Here is a 22,131-nt window from a genome sequence, read left to right as displayed (position 1 = left end):
AAATGGTTTTCATTCACCCATAACCTCTATTTCCGATCCAGTCCTGTTTGGGAAGAAGAATGAGTTTGCTCACCACACTGTTTGATTAATGAACTCATTGACAGGGGTTATGGGCCACATCTTTCCAGTTAGTTTATTTCCACAGCGTATTATTTGGTGCCATCCATTGTCATTATGTGAATGGGAATTGTGCAACAAATAAAATATTGAAGTGAATATTTGTCCCTATTACAGTTTTTCTCAGTCACTTTGGTACATTTCTCAAATCAGAATTGAAAATCTCAAAACTACCTGTTCAATTCTCACATCATTGTGTCACTTGTGCACATCAAAAAAGCAGTTTCTCATTTCTTTGAACAAGTTGCAAATGCTTTGGTACATCCATGCAAATGATTATGTACAATTCTCTGTTGTTTCCTAAATTATCAGTTCCTAATGTCATGTTGCTCAAAATGTATTATATAGTTTTCTGTGCAATAGTCTTACCCCCCAAAACATTGGGTCTTTAGTTCATCGTATAGGTCATTAAATGCAAAATGGTTAATCTAGTTGTCATAAACTGCCAAGCACACTTTTTTTTACACATTATTATTAGACTTTTTGTCAATCTGGCATAAATTGTGCAAGTGAATCTAGACTAATGAAGAGAATGTAGATGATAAACCAATGATAAACCATTTCTCTGAAATAGCTCAAAGGTTCATCTCATGAATCTTCAGTTGGAAAGCTTATACTGTATAGACAGAGGACAACACAAGAGTTACACATTCTGACAATTGACTTATTTTCATCTTTGTGCCCATATTTATTTTTCCATTTCTATATCACAGTGACATTTTTTTTTTTTACAGTATTATAATTACTTTGTACTATAAGTATTGTACTTGAAGTTTGTAGGTGACCGGATTGATCTGCTGAGTGATAGTGAACGGGCCAATGAATCTGGGACTCAGCTTGCGGCAGGGTAGACGCAGGCGGATGTCCCGGGTAGACAGCCAGACCTTCTGACCGGGTTGGTACTGGGGAGCCTCGGAACGGCGAAGGTCGGCTGCCGTCCTGCATCTACGGAGCGCCCGTTGTAGTTGGTGATGGGCCGCGTCCCAGACCCTCTCGCTCTCCCGGAACCAATAGTCGACCGCGGGAACGTCAGAGGGCTCTCCAGACCAGGGAAACAGGGGTGGCTGGTAGCCGAGTACGCACTGGAAGGGTGTGAGTCCGGTGGTGGATTGACGGAGGGAGTTCTGTGCGTACTCGGCCCACCCCAGGAATTGGTTCCAGGAGTTCTGGTGGCCGTGACAGAAGGTATGGAGGAAGCGTCCGATCTCCTGGACCTTCCTTTCCGTCTGCCCGTTGGACTGCGGGTGGTAGCCGGAGGACAGGCTGATGGCCACACCTAGGAGGGAGTGAAATGCTTTCCATACCCGGGAGATGAATTGGGGGCCCCGATCCGACACTATGTCCTCTGGAATGCCGAAGTACCTGAAGACATGGTTAAACATCAGTTCTGCCGTTTACATGGCAGTGGGGAGACCCTTCAGAGGAAGAAGACGACATGCTTTAGAAAATCTATCCACAACAATCAGAATACATGTGTTATTATCCGAGGGAGGAAGGTCGGTCATGAAATCCACTCCCAGGTGTGACCACGGGCAGTTTGGGACGGGCAGAGGATGGAGTTTGCCAGATGATAGATGGCGAGGACTCTTGGACATGGCGCAGCTGTTACAACCACTCACATACCTTCTGACATCCGAGGCCATGTTGGGCCACCAGAAGCGTTCCCGTAGCAACCAGAGGGTTTCATTGACCCCCGGGTGACCAGTGCCAAGTGATGTATGGGTGGCGTGGATGAGAGGAGTGCGACGTATCCTAGGGATATACTGGTGTCCTGGTGGGCAACCCGGCGGAGCGTTGGTAGGAGTTTCGGCTGGAGGTAGGGTTTCAGCAGACCAAGTGATAGGGGCAACTATAACTTTGTCTGGGAGGATGGGTTCGGGGTTCTCAGACCTCTCTTTGGGTTAGTAACATCTGGACAGAGCATCGGCCTTAACATTCTTTGCCCCAGGGCGGTAAGTGATGGAGACCTGGAAGCGGGTGAAGAATATCGCCCAGCGGGCTTGTCTGGGGTTGAGTCTCTTGGCTGCCCTAAGGTATTCCAGGTTTTTATGGTTAGTGAGAACTTGAAAGGGGTATTTGGCTCCCTCCAGCCAATGTCTCCACTCCTTGATGGCAAGTAGCTCCCTGTTGCCAATGTCGTAGTTTACCTCCGCCGGGTTGAGCTTCCTGGAGAAGAAGGCACATGGATGGAGGCGGCTGGGCGTCCCCTGCTGCTGAGACAGGACCGCACCCACTCCGGTGGTAGAGGCGTCCACCTCCACGACGAATGGTAAATCAGGGTAAGGATGCACGAGGAGTGGGGCGGTCGTAAAGGCCAGCTTCAGGGCCTGCAAGGCTTTGGTGGCGGCTGGAGTCCATGACAGGGACTTGGGCTTCTGACGAAGGAGGTTGGTTAGAGGACTGGTGATGGTACTAAAGTTCTGAATGAATCGTCTGTAGAAGTTTGCGAAGCCAAGGAATCGCTGTAGTTCCTTGATGGTGGTAGGAATGGGCCAATCCCGGACGGCGCTTACCTTCCCCTCGTCCATCCGGATGCCACTGCGGTCGATGGTATAGCCAAGGAACTGCACTGAGGGCAGATGGAATGAGCACTTCTCTGCCTTTAGGTAGAGCTGGAAGTCCCTCAGGCGTTGCAAGACCTCCGCAACGTGGCGTCGATGTTCGGCCTGGCTCCGGGAATATATCAAGATGTCATCGATGTACACTAGGACGAATTGATGGAGGAAATCCCGGAGCACCTCATGCATGAAATCCTGGAATACGGAGGGGGCGTTTACTAGCCCATACGGCATCACGCAGTACTCGTAGTGACCAGTAGGGGTGATGAAGGCGGTCTTCCAGTCGCCCCCCTCGCGTATCCGGATGAGGTTATACGCGCTGCGGAGGTCCAACTTGGAGAATACAGTGGCACCACGGAGATGTTCTAGAGCCGTTGGGACGAGGGGAAGAGGATAGCGAAACTTCTGAGTTATCTTGTTCAGGGCTCTGTAGTCAATACATGGCCGCAAACCTCCATCCTTCTTGGCCACGAAGAAGAAACTCGAGGCAGCAGGGGAGGTAGATGGGCGGATGTATCCTTGAGCCAGCGCCTCCCTGATGTAATCCTCCATGGCCTTCTCCTCTGGAACGGATAGGGGATAGATCCGTCCCCTAGGCACTGGTTCACTCGGCAGCAGATCTATAGCACAGTCCCATGGCCGGTGTGGAGGCAGCTTGGAGGCCCGCTTTGGGCAGAAGACATCACTGAAGGGGGCGTAGCACTGGGGTATGGAGATGGACTGGTTGACGACAGGGCTTTCAATAGAGGTGGTGTAGACTGGTAGGGATTCGGAGGGACGTTCCACGGGAACTGGACAGCTGGAGATACATGATTGAAAGCAGGCTTCGCCCCACTTCAGGATTTCTCCGGTCTTCCAGGAGATCACCGGGTTATGCTGCTCCAACCACGGGCGCCCTAGGATGCCGTCAGCGGTGGAATCCTCCAGAACCAGCAGATGAATGTCCTCATGGTGAAGGAGTCCAGTTTGGAGGGAGATTGGACCCACGCAGTGGCGTACATACTTCTTGCTTAACGGCTTGCCGGTGATGGTGTGGATTTGGTAAGCGGCCGGCGTGGCCGAGGTTGGGAGCCTGAGTTGACGGCAGAGGGCGCCGGAGATGAAGTTGCCGGCTGACCCAGAATCGAGGAGGGCGGAAATTGGAAGAGACACATCAGCCGCAGTAAGTGTCACAACAGTGGTGAGTGGTTTAATTGAATATCGTGAAGGAAGGATGGCACTCACCACGGGACAAGGAGGACGAACGGGGCACCCAGCTATGGTATGCCCCGGGGCGGCACAGTACAGACAGAGATTCTGGGCCAGCCATCTTTGACGCTCCGCCATAGTGAGGCGGTAGGAGTCCACGAGCATGGGCTCGCTGGCTGGTTCTGGGGAGCTGACGTTCTCTGGTCGGCAGAGCGGAGAGGAGGAATGCGCCTGGCCCTGGTGCTCTTCTAAGCACGACTGCATACGAGTGGCGAAGCGGATGGACAGCTGGATGAATCGCTCGAGGCCGATGGTATCCTCGTATGCAGCGAGATGCAACCGCACTCTGGGCTCCAATCCTTGGCGATAGGTAGTGAGAAGGGCCTGTTCGTTCCACCCACTAGAGGCCGCCAGAGTTCTGAACTGCAAGGCATAATCATTGACAGACATATTCCCTTGTTTCAAGTTGTATAATCTCTCACCTATTGAGGAGTCCCAGGCAGGTTTGCCGAAAACTTCCCGGAAGTGTTCGATGAAGCTAGAATATGACTGGGTTACAGGATTATTCTGGGTCCAGAGAGAGTTTGCCCATTGTAAAGCCTTGCCTTGTAACTGGGAGATAATGAAAGCTACCTTAGCTCGATCCGTTGGGTAAGAGAGCGGTTGCATCTCCAGGACCAGTGAACACTGAAGCAAGAATCCGCTTCATTCCTCCGCCGAACCAGAGTAGGGCGCTGGCCGTGCCATGGGACTGGCGTGCACGGCAGGTGAAGGAGGGATGATGGGATCCGCGGAAGTGCTCGCTGGTGGTGGTGATGCAGGTGCTGACATTAGTGTACGGCGGAGTGCATCTACTAATTCTTGGAAGGGATCCGTGAGGCTCATGCTTGTGTCTCTTGGTGCTGGTCCGGTCATCTGTTACGGATCACTCAGAGACAGAGGAGTAACAGATGAAAGATGTTCTTTATTGAATGGACACAAGCAGAGGAGCGGGAAGTGAGGAGTGGATGGGTGTTGGGATCCGTGCCGGGAAGGAGGGGACCACACACACGCACCGTGGGGTTTTAGGAGGATCTTGGAGGTAATCCTTGGAGAGAAGATGGAAGAAGAGTCTTCGGAGGTTATCCTTGGAGAGAAGGTAAAGAGGAGTTAGTCCTAATAGTTAGCGCAGGAATGATCTTGTCGCGAACGTGACCGGACAATGACTGGGTGCGTGTGTGTGGCTTTTGAGGTGCTGTGGTGGATGATAGGTGATGCGGATCAGGTGGTGATGATTAGTATTCAGGTGAGGGTGTGCGCCGTAATTGTGTGGAGGTGGAACCTGGCGTGTTTGTGACACTGACATGTTCATTGACACAGATATTTATTTTTGAGCGATTAACTAAGGATTTTGAGCAAGAGACTGGCTTTTGCAGGTAATCCATGGTGTTTTGCTATTTGTATGATTTTGTTGTTGTTTTGAGAAATGCACTTACTGTTTTGCAAATTGTTCGTTTGATTCGAGAAATGTACCAAAGCGACTGAGAAAAACTGTAACACACCCCAGTCTGGGTTTTTTAAGCCTTTTTAAGTCAGAGTTGTATGGGCACAGGAGATTGGCTGAATTTTTCTAAAAACACTTGTTTTTTTTGGCATTGATCGGTTATGTTTTGATACAGATATGGACTGAAGAGAGTGAGTCATATGCCTGACGCCCATTGTTGAAGGGTCTTGTTGGGAAATTAAAAAACATCACCTTCGGATAAAACTCTTGTGCATGTTAATCCCCGGCATATAGCTGACAGAGAACTTATTTTATTTCCACAACACTCTAACTTTGAGAAATTCATGATTAATGTGAATGTTGTCGGGCAGAAATTGTTTGATCTGCTAATACACAAATAGCCTATCAAATTCAACCTAAAAATGATTTCCTCTAAAAATGACGTCACAGACGGGCAAAAATATTAGCCTATTACATCTAACCAAGAAAAAAAAAGCTTTTTATTGGAAAACCTTTTTTTATTTTAAATAAAAAATCCCTATTCACATTCCAGTGAGGCTTAGACTAGTCTAGACGTGCTGAAGTAGTGAGGTGTCTACACTCGTAGAGTGCAGATGGCTCTTGGCCCCTTGCAATTAAACACGTAAATGAGAAAATTATTAAGCATTTCCCCAAATCCCTAATAAGAAAACTTCCTCTTCACATTAGCAAGTGCTCATTTGAAGTTTCTAGGAACTGTAAAGATTGAAGTGGAAAATAAATTGAATAATAGACATTTAATTTATGCAACGATATAATATCCTTCACAGTTTAGGCATATGGTTCAAATATAGTCAGATATGCCTATTATCATTACTGTAACGCCAGGAGCCCATTTCTATTATGTCCTTGCTGTGTATATGAAGCATATTTAAAGTCAAGCATCTGTATTTATGTCCTGGTGTACAACAATGATTGCTGAAGACTGCACACACAATACAGAGATAGATAGATAAATAGATAGATAGATAGATAGATAGATAGATAGATAGATAGATAGATAGATAGATAGATAGATAGATAGATAGATAGATAGATAGATAGATAGATAGATATAGAATTGTTATATTTTAATAGACATATATGTACTAAGTCTTATGCAATCGGATTTAAACAGCCATGCATTTTTCCAACGTGCTCCAAAATGTTCAAACGCTTTCTTATACAACCGACAGAGCCTGCAGTAAAACACATAGACGGATGTGTCCTTAGTGAAGTAAAAAAAAAAAAAAAAGATAGAAAAAAAGAAACCTTCCGGTGGCAACATTAACGCATTTGATGACTTGTCTCCAGCGCATTTACGCAATGAATGATCGCGCTTACGTGCGAACGAAATCAATGTTAAAGGCGGGGCGACACCAGATCACATAAATGCATGCAGTTTGGAGCACATAAAAGGGTGCAAGGCTGTCGAGATGGTTATTTGCGCCAAAACTTTGCATAGACACATACAACGGCGTTGCGCTCTCAGGTGCCAAAGCTCCCTAAATTCAGAACCATGGAGAGCTCCAGACTGAAGACGCGCATGGCTGTGTGCGCGCTTCTGATCTGCTTGTTGACCGGAGCCAAAGCGAACGAGTCAGAGCCAGAGATAGAGGTGGAACTGGACACAAGAGCCATCAGAGACTTCTACCCCAAAGACCCAAACCTGACAAGTGAAAAACAGCTTGTGAGTAATGCATCTTTTGCTACGCAATAGATATTAGGCTATACACAAAACTTACAGAACTTTTAAAAGTTTTTGCTTGATTTTTGTGTGAATTGTTATATAGCCTTAATTTGGCGTGATTTGATTTGAAAAAGAGATTGAAAGAAAACTTCTTTCCAAATGTTTTGTCAAACCAGCTCGGGGCTCTGCAAGAAGTTCTGGAAAAGCTGCAGACGAAACGAATTCCACCTTGGGAGAAGAAATTTGGTCAAGTTCCCATGGTATATATTATTATACATTTTAACTTGTGCTGGCAACATTGACATTACGCAATTGCATGGATATGCGTCTTGGCTTTTTTTTGTTTATGCCTGCTTATGATTTACATGTAGTGAATTATCTCCTAATTTGTTTATTTATCAATAAATAGTATTTGTTAAATGGAAATTCTTTTTCTTGTTTTTTAATGATCCATTACGTGTCTCCAACCATTAGCTTTAAACAAGTGCGCTTTTACGCACTAACGCAAATGCTGCAATGGCAAAAGTAACCCGATCTCTCCTGTTTTCTCCTGCCAGTGTGATTTGGGGGAGCAGTGCGCGATCAGAAAAGGTTCTCGAATCGGCAAGATGTGCGACTGTCCGCGCGGGGCTTTCTGCAACTTTTTCTTGTTAAAGTGTTTGTGATGGAAACACACGATTCTGAATGGATTGTAATGGGAATGAGTCCATATATGCATTATATATCATATCTACAGTTTGATTTATATTAATATTTTTTTAAGTGAAGAGACTGAAGACACTGAAGCAAAGTTGTAAAGAAATTGTTCTTCAAATATTTGCGTGATGTAAACGTGAAACTGTCTTATTTAATGTTAATCTGCTGTGCATTAAAGTGCAATATAGTGTTTTGTAAAGTTGTCTGTCTATCAGTTATTTTTATATTTGCATAATACGAATAATAGAATTATGTTTGGGATAATAATATAAGAATTATTTTAAAGATCAATTTAAAAAAAAAAAAAAAAAAAAAAAAAAAAAAAAATATATATATATATATATATATATATATATATATATATATATATATAAATGTTATAAAACTTTAAAATATAAAACTACTATTAAGCTGATTAAGGTTGATTCGAATTATTTGGAAAGTTTCCATAAATCAAAAAAAAATATATAAAAATACAATTTAAATAAATACAATTTAAATATAAAATGTAAATAAATAAATGAATAAAAATTTATTAATAAAAAATAAAATAATAAAAAATAAATAAACTCACAGCCTATAGTTGAATGTGATCCATGCGCTCTGTATAGTTAGTTAAATCATGAAATTTTGCATTGTTAAACTTCTGAACGGCTGTGTTTTAGCTGGATAAAAATGTCCAGAATAAAACCGTTTATTGTTCCTTCATAGCTGGATTTGCTATGAAACATTAATGATGCTGCATGAACATATTCTGTAAAATAAAAAAATAAAAAAAATAGACAAAGAAAAACAAAAAAACCCATCCCTCATTAGTCACTGTCAGTCACCGAAATAAACTGGCCAATAACTGTGAATTGCATTGTGCAAAAATCAATTTCCTCATCTGTATTATATTATATTATATTATATTATATTATATTATATTATATTATATTATATTATATTATATTATATTATATTATATTATATTATATTATATTATATTATATTCATATTTATTTATACATGATATTTACCTTTATTAAATGATACAAAATGCTGCAGGTCCACTGTAGAAACACAAAATTTTGTGATAAGGAGAAGTAAATAACATTAAATTCAATCTGTAGAGACCTGAAAATATTTCTCTATCCTTTGCCTGTAAGTGTTGTATTGATCTCCTCTTTCTCTTTTTGGAATCAATTACTTGCCACTTGTTCCAAACCGAGGCTAAATGTGACAAGTGGCATATGTTGAGACATCACTTTGTTACTTTGCTTTTGCGTAGCGAGCTCTTAGCCATAAGAGTCAGAATCAGATTGTTCTGATCAGGGCCTTCAAAGTGAACCCAAAATCTGAAGCAAAAAGGGGAACAAAAGTTTGTTAAAAAAGCTCAACTTCTGAATTGGATATTCTCTCTGACTGGTCTAATGATGACAAAATTGCCTCTCGTACAAATAATACGTCAGAGATGACAATTAACATAACATGAATTGATGGCTTCACAGAAAGAAGCTGTAAATCTATCTTTGAAGCTTCTTTCTTTGGCTCAGCTGCCAGGAACCGTTTCAGACAGACAATTTGGTGGTGATGGTTATTTGTTAAGATGTGTTATGTCCAACACTGGCTACATCCATCCTCACCTTCTTTAAGGTGCTTATGTGTGCCTTCAGACTTATTGCTCGGCTTTGTCACTGATGCCACATATGTATGCTGCCCCCCAAAACCTCTTTTGCAGATCAATATTTCATCATCTTTTGGATGAAAGAAAAGTGTGATGTTGCCCCCTAGAGACATAGAAGTAAAGTAGAGCTAGGCTTTATACGGCTATGAAAAGCTGAAAGCCGGCAGCGCCAAATTACTTGTACCATGAATGGATTTCTGCTGCCGTCATTGTGGAGGATTGAAAATGCTCATAGCAGTAATCACCTGGTGGTTGTGAGCTTGATTGAATGGCCACTTAATCAGGACAGTAACTGGGAGGAGATCATGCCTCTCGAGTTTAACTGACATTGGCAGAGCTCAATTATTTGCTAAATACTTATAAGGTTCTGCTTCAGAAAGAGCCAATTTGATCTGAGATCAGATATAATTTAACACAGTAATGTAAAATATATTCAGAAAAATATTTAAAATTGTTACGATGTTTATATTTAAAAATAAATGAGGATATATATGTGTGTGTGTGACAATATAAATTGTAAATTTAATTTAGAATATAATAAATATAATATAAAAGTAATAACAATTATTTGATTGTTTAATTCAAACAAAATAAATATAAAATACATTTAAAAACACTAAAAAAAAAAAGGATTCGGCAACATATGCTACTGTGTTTTGGGTGACACATTTACCCATATTTTTTATGAATTCTTAGGAACTTTTTTTTTTTTTTGCTTTGGATCTCGAGCACAACCTTCACACTTTGCTTATTTCTTCCTTCTTGCATTCTGTGTGAGTCTTCCTAATGACTGATAATATAATATAGCTTAAAACATTTGGAACTTGATATAAATAATATGTACTGTACAATATATTAATAAATATCTTAAAAAGTAAAACAACATAAATAAAACATGTAATACAATTATTATTTAAAAATTTAAAAATGACATGAAAAGATCTCAATAATGTATTAAAATGTATTATGTAAATAATTTTTAAATATATATATATTTAATATTTCACTGATGTTGAGATTCCAGTTCTGATGTAATTTCTAATTTTTTTGCTTGCATCGGTTGAGGCTTTCTATTGACTATCTACTATGGCAGCTTGCAACTAAAAAAATCTGAAATTAATATAAATTATATCTGTAATATTATCATAAATAAAATAAAATAATCATTAATTATAAATATATGAAATAGATATGTTTTATTTGAAATAAATTAATACATTTGAACTTAATCATTATATGAAAATAAATATTAAAGAAATAAAATTATTATTTGAATTGTACTGATGTTGAGATTCAGGTTTTGACCTCAAGCACAACCTTCAGATAACTGACCTCGCTTAATTATTTTTGCTTGCATTCTGGGTGAGCCTTTCTTATGACTATCTAATATGGCAGTTTGCAGCTAAAAATAGCAGCATCACCTGATGGATCAGAGAGTAGGACTGCAATGTCATCCTACCTGTCATCTGGATTTCTGAGGTATTTGCTCTACAGCTTACGTGAAAAACTGCCAGATCCATTTCAGCTCCTCAGCTCAGCATTTAAGTTGGGAGGGTGCTGGCCAAACAGCAAAATTTTGGACTTGTCAGTCATAGTGTCTGTACTTTAAATCCCAAAGGTGCTGAGGATCTGAGGAATCAGACAACAAGAGAATTGATGAGGTTGCAATATTGTTCAGTAACTGCTTTGTCCGAAGAACTTGTACCTGATATCTGATATGTTGTGTTTTTAGTCCGTTGATTTTTAAGTGTTCTCTAAATGACAAACAACGAATACATCTATAAATGACCGAATCGGTTTTATTTGAAATATATATATTCAGAAATGTGAGTAGTGCACTTGTCTATAATGTCCAGCAGAGGGCAGTATGAGCTCATTTCTATTAGACAAACAGACTGCTGACTCACTGTAAAATCCAGCCTGTGACCAGACAGGTGCTTCTGCATCTCAACTCACCTTCAGAGGGAAAGCCCAAGCTTTGAATTATTTATTTTTATATCATCTCCCTCCCTTTTTTCTCTCGGTTTTAAATATTTGGTTGCATTACACTAACAAAATTTGCGAAATTACTGATCTAGGCAGATTTAAGGATGTATGAAAAAATGCATATAGAGTATGTTCTTTAAATAGCTTCTTTAAAAATATTTTTTGTAATTTAATAATTTTCATAATCTTAAAGTATTATGAGATAGGATGCAGTCACTCTAGAAGTTTCCTTTCACATATCGTTGCTTTTTTTTTTTTTACTAATTGTAAATAAAGCAAAAACAACAACAAAAAGTGTATACTAATTTTACCAGAAAAGAAAGAAATGAAAAGATGATTAAGAAAATTCAGAGGGCAACAAAACATGGACTATGAACTATTTTTTTATTTTATTTATATTTATATGTTGTTCATAAAATATCCATTAAGAATTTTGATTGCTCAGCAGTGCTGCATTCACATCTAATCTGCATTTCATTTAACTTATATGTATTTTGTGGTGTATATCTTTAAGCTTTTAGCCTTATCTGAATCCGGCAATGAAATTCAAAATAATGGCAACCAGATACATTTGAGATAATAATGTTGCGTCGTATTTGCATGGCGACGCTATTTTCTGGCATCGAGCTGTGACATCACACAGCTGCATGGTCTTTTAGCCAATCAGACGCAGGTAAACAGCGCCTAGTTTCGCACAGTTTGAGCAGCAGCCCTCGCTGTCTTAACTTTGCAGCAGGGCAGGTGGCAGCAGTTGTCATGGAGATAACTGCAGGCCCGGACGAGGACCGCGGGCAGACGAGCACCGAAGAGCGGCTCCAGTCGATCCCCCGCCAGGGAAACTTCTACATGCTCATCGTGATCGGAGAGATCGCGACAGAGCAGCAGCTGCACACCGCCAGACACCACATAGAGCGTGGTGAGCCTCTTACTGAAAGCACGCCTCATCTGACATGATATGGCTTATTTATTTATTTTTACATCAAATTATTTTATTGAATTAATATTTATTATCCACCGTGAATTGTGACAGACAGCCTACCAAATTTATTCTTATGCCTATTTAAATTGTTTTAGTCGTTATAGTATTACATGGTTTTATATTGTCAAAAAATCACGGAGATGTCTTGCATACTTCATCTTGACTTGACTTGACACCTATCTAGGCTGCACGCTGTGCTGCGGGGGGCGTGTTCATCTAATTACTGACGCACTTCAGTCCCAAACAAACGACTAATGTTAATTTCCAAATGATTGCCAATGATATAATTTGCTTAATATAAATAAGTAAGTAACTTCTACAAATCGCCTGTCATGTGTACTTGTTTGGAGCGTTATATGATTATGCTCTGATCAGATCATTGCATACTAGCTCCAGCTCCAGCAGCAGCAGCACACTGCGGCGACCTCGCCTGACTGCACGGAGCACTGCGCCATGAATTGTGCGTTTATGGATGAAATTGATGAAGCTGCGGTTTTTATGGTCTCTATGGACGTTGATCTAGAGATATTGTTGTTGAATATGTTTTTTATTTACCACTATATTTTGAGTAGGTGTTGTAACTTACTATAGGCCGGTGATTAATTATTGCAGTAGGAGTGTCCCTATTAATTTTTCTTTCAAACATAAAATAGTCTAGGAAACTGTGTATTCAATAAAAAATAAAAGGTACAAAGCTGTCACTGGCTGCAATAAAAACCTATGGTACAAAAGCTAAAAGTTATTTATCTTTTTTACCCCTTAATAATACATAGTAGCACTTTAAAAGTACATATTAGTACTCTAAAATATGATTTATTATTTATCTGCCAACTTTTTGTTCTCATAAAAGTTGGTTTGTTGAATGAACATTTTCTTTTCATAACTATACTGGCATTTTGTCTAATGATTGTGAAGCTTGACTTTGACTGTAAAACATAACTATTAAATAACTAATCAGAGCTGCCAACTGCACAAACCTGTGAAACAACCAAATTAGAACCTAATATTCAGGGTAAACTAAACTTGTTATGCTACTCACATTCAGTACATTATCCTGACATGCTCAGTCTGCAGGATTCTCTTAATGATTGAACGTCTAGAAATCTGAGGATTATCTCATTCCTCCTGACAGACTCTTAATCAGAAATTAGCATATCGATGAGAATGAATCAATACTGTAAGGAATGTCTTGTGTTTCTATAGGCTGTGTGAATCTTATTCTGAGAAAACAGAGGTATCGGTTCATCGCTGCGGTCATTACCTGTTTCAAATTCCAATGACACAGCATTTCTGACTGCAGTGTTTGCAAGATTTACACTTCATTTACAAAGCAAAACAGAATCTGAGGAAAATAGTCCTTCATCTCTGTAAAGAACAGAGGAGGAATGACACAGCCGAGGAGAGTTCAGAGGCTTAGAGATTTCATTTCATTCCCTAATTCTTCAATTTAGACTTTGAAGTTCAGCGCAGTAGAAACTTAAGGCACATCTAACATTTTGGGATCTTATATAACACTCAATGAATATTCTGAGCACAACACACTTAATCTTATGTTCAAAACTATATGGCAGTTGTCTGAGACCATGCTTAAAACTGGGGTTGAAAATTACAAATTAAATATAAACTAAAAGTTTATAAAAAAATAAAATACTTTAATTGATTAATTAAGTAATTCATATAAATATTTGAATTATTATTGTCACAATTATGTGATTACAATTACAGATAAAATTAATCAAAATATTAATATGAATAAAATATTACATTGAAATGTATTTTAGTTTTCAACTAATTTTTTACTCAAATTGTAATATAAAATAATAAGTCATATAATTGAAATTAGTAAATTGGTATGATATACATTGTTATACACTATATATGAAAAGAGGAAATCTGTGAAATTTTGATCTCAACTTTCCAAACAAATTGAATAAAAAGTTAAAAGTAATATCATTTGTAATTAATTAAATAGTATAATATATGTGAACATATGTTATACATATGAAAAGAGGAAATTTGGTCATTTTTAAATCAGCTTTTCATGCATTATCAACGAAAATAATTATTATATATATATATATAATAAAATAAGCTAAAGCTCATTATGTGAAATGAGTATGTGAATGAACATTGCGTACATATGTACAGTTCAGGAACTTTGCTCATATTGATCAATGTGGCATGTCTCTCTGTACCTGCAGGTATTCGTTCCTGGGACATCAGTGTGTCAGAATGTGACCTGGACCAACAGCTACAGCTTTTCATAAGCAGACATTCCGCCCAGTTCTCAGCCGAGGTCAGAGGTCAGTCCGATTGAAAGGAAGACATCTTGATCCTGCAGTAGAGTTTAATTCAAATGAAGTCAGAAGTTTATATGAAAATATACTGTATGGAAAGATAAAGCTCAAGCTAAATGAACAATTGCAAGGATAAGACACAAATTTCCATTTATTTCCCAGTATGCCACACATAAATAAATATTTTCATTTGGAGCCAAGCTGCTCATATGGTCAGCCCAAGGACACACTGCAGATCTTGCCTACAGAAAGGCTTACAGATAACACACATGATATGCAGCTAATGCAGCACTGAGATCTCTCCATGGGGAGTCCAGCATGTGTGTTTGCACGGGTCCTGCTTCCACTGTACTGCCTGGCACAATGGTAATCAAAGAGCTGTGTCAGGAGGAGGAGAAGAGCTGCAGAGCCAGTGCTTGAATGCTGCAGTGTGTGTTGGGCGGGACGCACCTTGATCTGTGTAGTGGGTTGAGATGAGGCAGAAACACAAAGGCTCAAATGTGCCTCAGTGTACGAAAGACTATTCATTTCTTAACTGCTGAGAAAGTGCTTTAGTACCTATTTTAAACCCTAAGCTGCTGTCAGAGGAGGTGAATGATACAGTAGCTAGAGACAAACTTAATGTGAATGGAAATGTAATTTAGCACAGATTCTTTTGTTCTGAATATATATAGCCATGGGACTGCATGTGATCACTGATTATGTTCAAACCAACAGTGACTGCCAATTTCATAATGATTTCATATAACAACAGAGCACTGCAGAGATGATGTATTTCTGTAAGCCAAAACCCTTCAGACGATCATTTTAGCATTCTGGTTTCATCATTCTGAAGTCATTTGAATAGGTTTTTGGTAAAATTAGTGAAATAAGGTTTGTGGTTAACACAAGCTCAGGATATTTTCACATTTATTATATGACATAAAATACATTGCCTTGTCATTTTTACTTATCCTTATGAGGGTGGTTGTAAACAAGTGGCCAAATGGGACAACAGTGGGTGTTGGGAAACATTAAACTTCAACGCACCAAATAAGAAACCTCATCTATTCACTAGCTTTCACAGCATTGCGTTCATGAATTACTCACCCTCATGTTGTTCCAAACCCGTAAGACCTTCGTTCATCTTCAGAACAGAAATTAAGATATTTTTGATGAAATCCAAGAGCTTTCTGACCCTGCCATATACAACAAGGGTTCTACCACGATCAAGATCCAGAAAGGTAACAAGAACGTCGATAAAAAAAAAAAGTCCATGTGACATCAGTGGTTCAAGGGAGGAGAATTGTTGAATAAAATAGTTTTTTGTGTGTTTTGTTGCGCACAAAAAAGTTTTCTCGTAGCTTCATAAAATTACAGAGAGCTCTCGAATTTCATAAAAAATATCTTAATTTTTGTTCCAAAGATGAACAAAGGTCTTACGGGTTTGGAAATGCATGAGGGTGAGTAATTAAGGAAATAATAATTTTTTTATGAAACAGTTTCGGTGAACAATTCAGTGACTCATTCATAAAAACAATGGCTGCATCTGAAATCACATACTTCTCTACTAATATAGTAGGCGAAAAACAGTTTGTGAATAGAGTAGAATGTACTCAAACAGTTGACAGAAAGTCCCAGGTCTACATTCAAAAGATTCTTATGTGTGAATCCTATGAACGCTTTACTGTCCTATTAAGCCACAGGAGAGTATTTGTAAATGGCAAACAAAAAAGCAATATTTAACGCTGGTAGGTCATATGACAGTGACAACATGACCAATGAAGTATGTCTGGATTAAATTCATACTAAACACAATCATAGAACAAACCTTTTATGGGCCATAAAGTATTTCTTATTTAAAAGAAGTACTTAGAGATTTTGGATGCAGGCAAAGACTTGTTTTGTTCCTAAATGAACAAACTGTTTAAAAGTACGATTTTGTGACTCACTCACAAAGACAGTCCCTTATCGTCACCTATTGGTGTCACAATGTAACCTGCAGAAAAAGTTGCCAGGGTTTTGCTACAGTTATGTATAAGTGTTTTGAGTTTTTTTTGTGTTAATATTATTGCAAGCCTGGCAGAAAAAACCCCAAGCAAGACCAAAAGCTTAGAAAAGTAGCACATCTCTCACACATTACTTGAAGTGTCATACCTGTCTTTAAGTTTTAGTTCATCCAAAAATGTAAATTCTGTCATTAATTACAAACCCTCGTGCCGTTCCAAACATATAAGACCTTCATTCATCTTCAGAACATAAATTGAAATATTTTTGATGTAATCTGAGAGCTTTCTGACCCCCCATTGACAGTAACGCAACAGAGTATAAAAAAATTATTCTCGTAACTTCATAAAATTAAGGTTGAACCACTGATGTCACATGGACTATTTTAATGATGTCTTTACTATGTTTCTGGGCCTTGTACGTAGTAGTTGTGTTGCTGTCTATGCAGGATCAGAAAACTCTCCGATTACATCAAAAATATCTTAATTTGTGGTCAGAAGATGAATGAAGGTCTTACTGGTTTGGAACAACATTATATATGACATAATTAATGACAGAATTGTAATTTTTTGAGCTATCCCTTTAACACAATATGGGCCTAGTAATACTATGGTTAGAACAAAAGAGCACTAATAGACTGCAACAACAGTTAATGGATGGAATAAAGCTTGGGAGGTGGAGTGATGCCCTCTGACCCTGCTGAAGGGCGTGATGTGTGCTTAGATCAGATATTGATGACTGGTCTGTGGGGTGATACAAGGTTAACAACCACTAAAGGTTGATGTCTCAGATTGTGCTTTTCTATGGCTCAAGGCCTGTCAGACATGAGGCTCCCGCAGTATCATATTCAGCATCTGTCTGTCTGTCTATCTATCTATCTGTCTTTTAAAGAATTCAGTAATATTTTGACCATTTTGTAATTGTAGACACTCCTTGCAATCCACATCTAATTTCTCATCTATTTTGGTAAGTATCAGTTATAATACCTGATTATATCCTCACAGCTCTTGGGTGTGAACTGAACTGAGAGTTACTCCGCAGATTGAAGCCCTTTGAGAACCGAGAGCTGCTCCTTTGCGCTTTTCCTGGTAATGAACAGCAGGTGGCTTAAGATATACTGCTGTCATTCCTATTATGCAGCACATTTTCAAGTTTTCATCATGTATGTCGGAATAGATTAGATGAAATATAAAACTCACTCATTTTAAAGATGGAAATTATATGTATCATGATATTAACTACAATTTTAAAAGCCTGGGGTCAATAATAGTTTTATAAATGAATGCTTGTTCATGTTAAATTTAAGTTATTAATTGCATTTTTTTTTCAAATGAATGTTCTTTTGAACCTTCTATTCATCCTGCAGAGTATCCTGAAAAAAACATGACATTTTCCACAAAAATATTAAGCAGTGAAACTGTTTTCACCGTTAATAATAACAGTGAATGTTTCTTTAGCATCAAATCAGCACATTAGAATGATTTCTAAAGGATCATGTGACATGTGAAGATTGGGGTAGTAATGCTGAAAATTCAGCTTGGCATCACAGGAATAAATTATGTTTTAAAATATATCAATATAGAAAACGGTTATTTTAAATTGTAAAAATATTTCACAATTGTACTGTTTTTACTGTACTTTTGATCAAATAAAAAAGTGAGTTTGGTGAGCATAAAAAAAGTCAATCCCTCCCATTGGGCTAATTTCATATATACATTTTTGTGTACTGTACTTGTATATAGAGAGAGACAGTAAATAAAATAATATGAATCAAGTGCGTCACAGCAAGTATGACCTCGATCAGTTAAGTTTAGCTGTGGCTGGTGGGAAGGTTCAGGCCAAGGAAATGGCATGATCGGTGTTTTCATTTTTACTGAGTCACTCAACCTCCTCTCTTCTTCTACTATGTTTCCATGGTGAGCTGCATCTTGGCATGAGTCAAGGTGAGGGTTGATGTGAGGGCGCTTGTGAGGTGAGAAGTACTATGTGCACATTACAGCGACTGTTAACTGTTGTTACCCAACTAATATGACACTATATGGACTTAATGTATTTTGAGGAATGCCTTGAGACGGAATAGGGGCATGCAGTAAAATGAATTGTTTGGTAATGTCAGATACTGGCATAATTGGCTTTTTATTAAACTGTGACCACCACTGCATTAGCTGCTGACAGGCTTCATCCCCTCAAATATCCTTATAGAGAGACCGAATGAGACGTTTCTACCACCGTTATGCTCTATGAGTCAGCGGTTGGGAAGACCGGAGTAATGGTCTGGAGAATAATTTTCTTATATTTCCAGTCTCGTCTGAGTGACATGTTCCCCATAAGTCTGTAATACCTAGAGAAAACTATCCGTTAGCATTCCCATTCATCACAAAGGCAGTTTTTATCTGGCATATGTGAAGTAACCAGTCAAACCATGCCCTCTTGACCTTGTCTATCACTTCTGTGAATGTCCTGGCTAACAGCACTTAGCTAGCGCTAACCAAAATCTGACCCAGACATTCCCTCTCATGGTGTCTGAAACTATTATCAGTCGGAGACCCCAAACACATTTTGCTTACATTGCTGATGAAATTTAGCACGCATATACAAAATCATAGCTTTAACCATTTAAAAGGAAGAAAAGGGAGTCATTTCCTTTAATAGAGTCACTGGGAGTGCAAGTTTATGTCGGCTATTTGACTCTTTCCTTTTTCTCTCAGCATACACACACAAAGGAAATTGGTACTCTAGAGCTGAAGCCTCAAGCAGGACCTATTTATAATATAAGCACTGAGCCATAATTATGAATTTCTCTGATGCTGAGGGGGAAGTGAACGATCACATGATTTTCAGACACACTGATAATTAAGGCCCAAAGCCAAAACTTCATACCTCTTAAAATTCTAAAAGCTCTTTTGAAGTAGGCTTATGTGTGTGTTTATTTCTGTTCAAAAGTTTAGGGTCAGTAAGATTTTAATTTGGAAATTAATACTTTTTAGAGCAATGAATGTGTTAGTTCAGCAATTAAAGTTAATTAAAGATAGCGTAATGTTACAGAAGTTGCCTCAACATGCCTTTGTCCTAAAATTGCGGAATTTTAGACAATGACATAAATACAGAATACTTAATTAAAAGTGCTCAGGAAAGGGCTGCTGCTCTTGACACCAGTAAAAGATTCAAACACATACATCGTGGCCTTGAGGTGGAGTTCAAGAGGTAAATATATCCACTAAATTTTATTCAGCTCTAAAAAAAAATAATTTATCTAGTTCTGGGCTGTACAATATTTGTAAGTGCTACAAACACAATCCCCTCAGTTGTTTGAGCAATCTTGAGCACGCTTTTGTTTTCTACTGACACAAAAGGCCAGTGAGACGTTCGTGGCTACGCACAGACTCTTACATGAGGAACAAAACAAACACTCAAGCTGATAACACAGATTATCATTTGTGTTTTGACTTAGAAACATTTCTGCACTATGCGGTTTTATGCATTTTTTTATATTTAATTTTATGAACATCACCTAAATCATGTTTCACACTTTTGTGAAAATGTTTATGTGACTGCAAACAAAGTAAGTGAAGTGAGCAGATGCTGTTACAGTTTGGTAACTAGCCTTCACTTTGGAAACAATCACTGATTTTGGTTTATATGGAAGAGTTGTATTACCTACCTACCTTTCAAAAGTTTTATTTTCAAAACTTTTTTTCAGCAGTGATGAATTAAACTGCTCAAAAGTGACAGTAAATATGTTTATCATTTTACAAAAGATTTGTTTCAAATTGAACACTAAGTTTTCAACATTGATAATAATAATAATAAATGTTTCTTGAGCAGCAAATAAGCATATTAGAATGATTTCTGAAGGATCATGTGACACTGAAGACTGAAAATTAAGCTTTTCTATTACCAGAATAAATTATATCTTGAAATATTTTCAAATGATATCCAGTTGTTTTAAACTGTAATAATACTCCAAAATATTACTGTTTTACTGTATTTTGATTAAATAAATGCAGCCATTGTGAGCATAAAATACCTCCAAAAACAGTTTTTAAATCTGCTGAAAACAGTTTTTGTATTTAAGTTACTGACCATATTTTTTGGTTCAAAGAGACATACTAAAGTGTTTTACAGAGCCATTCATTCATGTAATTTGTGCTGACATCCTGAACAGCAGAGGGAGGTCAGTCATGCATAATTGAGGCTGCTCAATAATTTATGATTTGGATATTGATAACACTGCAGATTCTGTTCGAGTCAAAGCACTAATCCAGAGAATAAACAAAATAAAAAATACCTGGCACTGATTTTAGCATTACTTCATGTAGTTTTTAATGAATCATTAGATGGATGCATTGGTAATAAGTTTTCCAGGGCATTTTAACATAATTTAATCATTAATTATATTAGATGAATGAATAAACTACTCAGAGGGAAAGTAAGAGAGAAAATCGTTTGTTTGCTCTATTGATTTCACAATCACAACCCAGATGAATGAGAAATAAAATAAGACATTTAATTTTCATAAATTGAGCCTTTGCTGATTATCTGTGCTGATCTGACTGCGAATTATGTCTGGAAAACATATCAAAATATATCAGGATTGTTCCATAGAGGGGGGAATTGAAAATATGGCCTGTCTGGCAGAATGGGCACAGCAGAAAAAACACTGCACCACAATTCAGTTCTCTTATCATGCCATAAAGCCATGCAGTGCCTACAGCAACCTTATTCAGGTCAAGCACTCATTCAGTAAGGCTGTAATAAACTATAACAAAAACATGGGCAAAATGTATGGCAGAACTTGATTCAGTCCATCAAGAACTGACTAGATTGTGAAAGTGGTCTTATATAACAGGTGGTTGAAATGGAAGGGCTGGAAATAAGAGGGCTTGTTGAAAGAGAGAAGGCTTAATTTTGATATCATATAACGACTTTTTGGCATTTATAAAAATTGAAAAACAGATCATTGGAAGATGCTCAGATACTCGGATGGACACTTTACCATCCCGTAAGGTCAGAAAATAAATTTCAATCTAGTACCTACTCAGACAGTATACAACATCTTTTTTTTTTTAAGTTGCAATTACGTTTTTAATAGTTAAGTGTTGCGTGTTTTAGACTCTTAAAAAATAGCAACACAAAGGTCAAATATGTCGGTCTAGCTTTAGGCACCTTTTGCACATGCTTTGCAGTGGAACAAAAAAGTTTTTAAAGGTAAAAGGGTCATATGACGATGCTAAAATAACATATTTGGTGTAATGCAATGTGTTTACACCATTTAAGGTTTAAAAAAACACGTTATTTTCCACAAACCATACATTATTGTTGCTACTCTCTGCCCCGACTTTATAAAAAACATCAGTTTTTACAAAGCTCATCGTTCTGAAAAGTGCGGTGTGCTCTGATTGGCCAGCTGTCCAGTGTATTGTGATTGGCCGAATACAGTACCTCAAGCGTGTGACGGAAATGTCAC

The 22,131-nt window shown here is 38.4% G+C and overlaps 2 protein-coding genes across 2 annotated transcripts in view; both read left to right on the top strand.

The window, feature by feature from the left end:
- The first annotated feature begins 6,784 nt into the window (after positions 1-6,784).
- Positions 6,785-7,943, top strand: cart2 (cocaine- and amphetamine-regulated transcript 2). Its single transcript, XM_059536193.1, has 3 exons — positions 6,785-7,054; positions 7,231-7,314; positions 7,612-7,943. The coding sequence occupies exons 1-3, from the start codon at positions 6,884-6,886 to the stop codon at positions 7,717-7,719; spliced, it is 363 nt and encodes a 120-aa protein (XP_059392176.1). The 5' UTR covers positions 6,785-6,883; the 3' UTR covers positions 7,720-7,943.
- Positions 7,944-12,093: 4,150 nt separating this feature from the next.
- Positions 12,094-22,131, top strand: part of map1ab (microtubule-associated protein 1Ab) — a 36,660-nt gene continuing 26,622 nt past the window's right edge. The window contains exons 1-2 of the mRNA XM_059536895.1: positions 12,094-12,318; positions 14,583-14,684. Of these exons, the coding sequence (XP_059392878.1) occupies positions 12,159-12,318; positions 14,583-14,684 (262 nt within the window). The 5' untranslated portion in view covers positions 12,094-12,158. The remainder of the gene's footprint in view (positions 12,319-14,582; positions 14,685-22,131) is intronic.

The sequence above is a fragment of the Carassius carassius genome, chromosome 43 (assembly GCF_963082965.1).
Source record: "Carassius carassius chromosome 43, fCarCar2.1, whole genome shotgun sequence".
In the NCBI taxonomy this organism is placed as follows: domain Eukaryota; kingdom Metazoa; phylum Chordata; class Actinopteri; order Cypriniformes; family Cyprinidae; genus Carassius; species Carassius carassius.
Note: the sequence above shows the minus strand (reverse complement) of the source record. Positions and strands in the feature narration are given on the sequence as shown.

What these genes read in the sequence shown, in the direction of transcription:
- cart2 (XM_059536193.1), top strand. Translation starts at nt 6,884, where the DNA reads ATGGAGAGCTCCAGACTGAAGACGCGCATGGCTGTGTGCGCGCTTCTG. An exon ending in TGACAAGTGAAAAACAGCTT is followed by an intron (nt 7,055 to 7,230) that starts GTGAGTAATGCA and finishes TTGTCAAACCAG; the next exon opens with CTCGGGGCTCTGCAAGAAGT. An exon ending in AATTTGGTCAAGTTCCCATG is followed by an intron (nt 7,315 to 7,611) that starts GTATATATTATT and finishes TTCTCCTGCCAG; the next exon opens with TGTGATTTGGGGGAGCAGTG.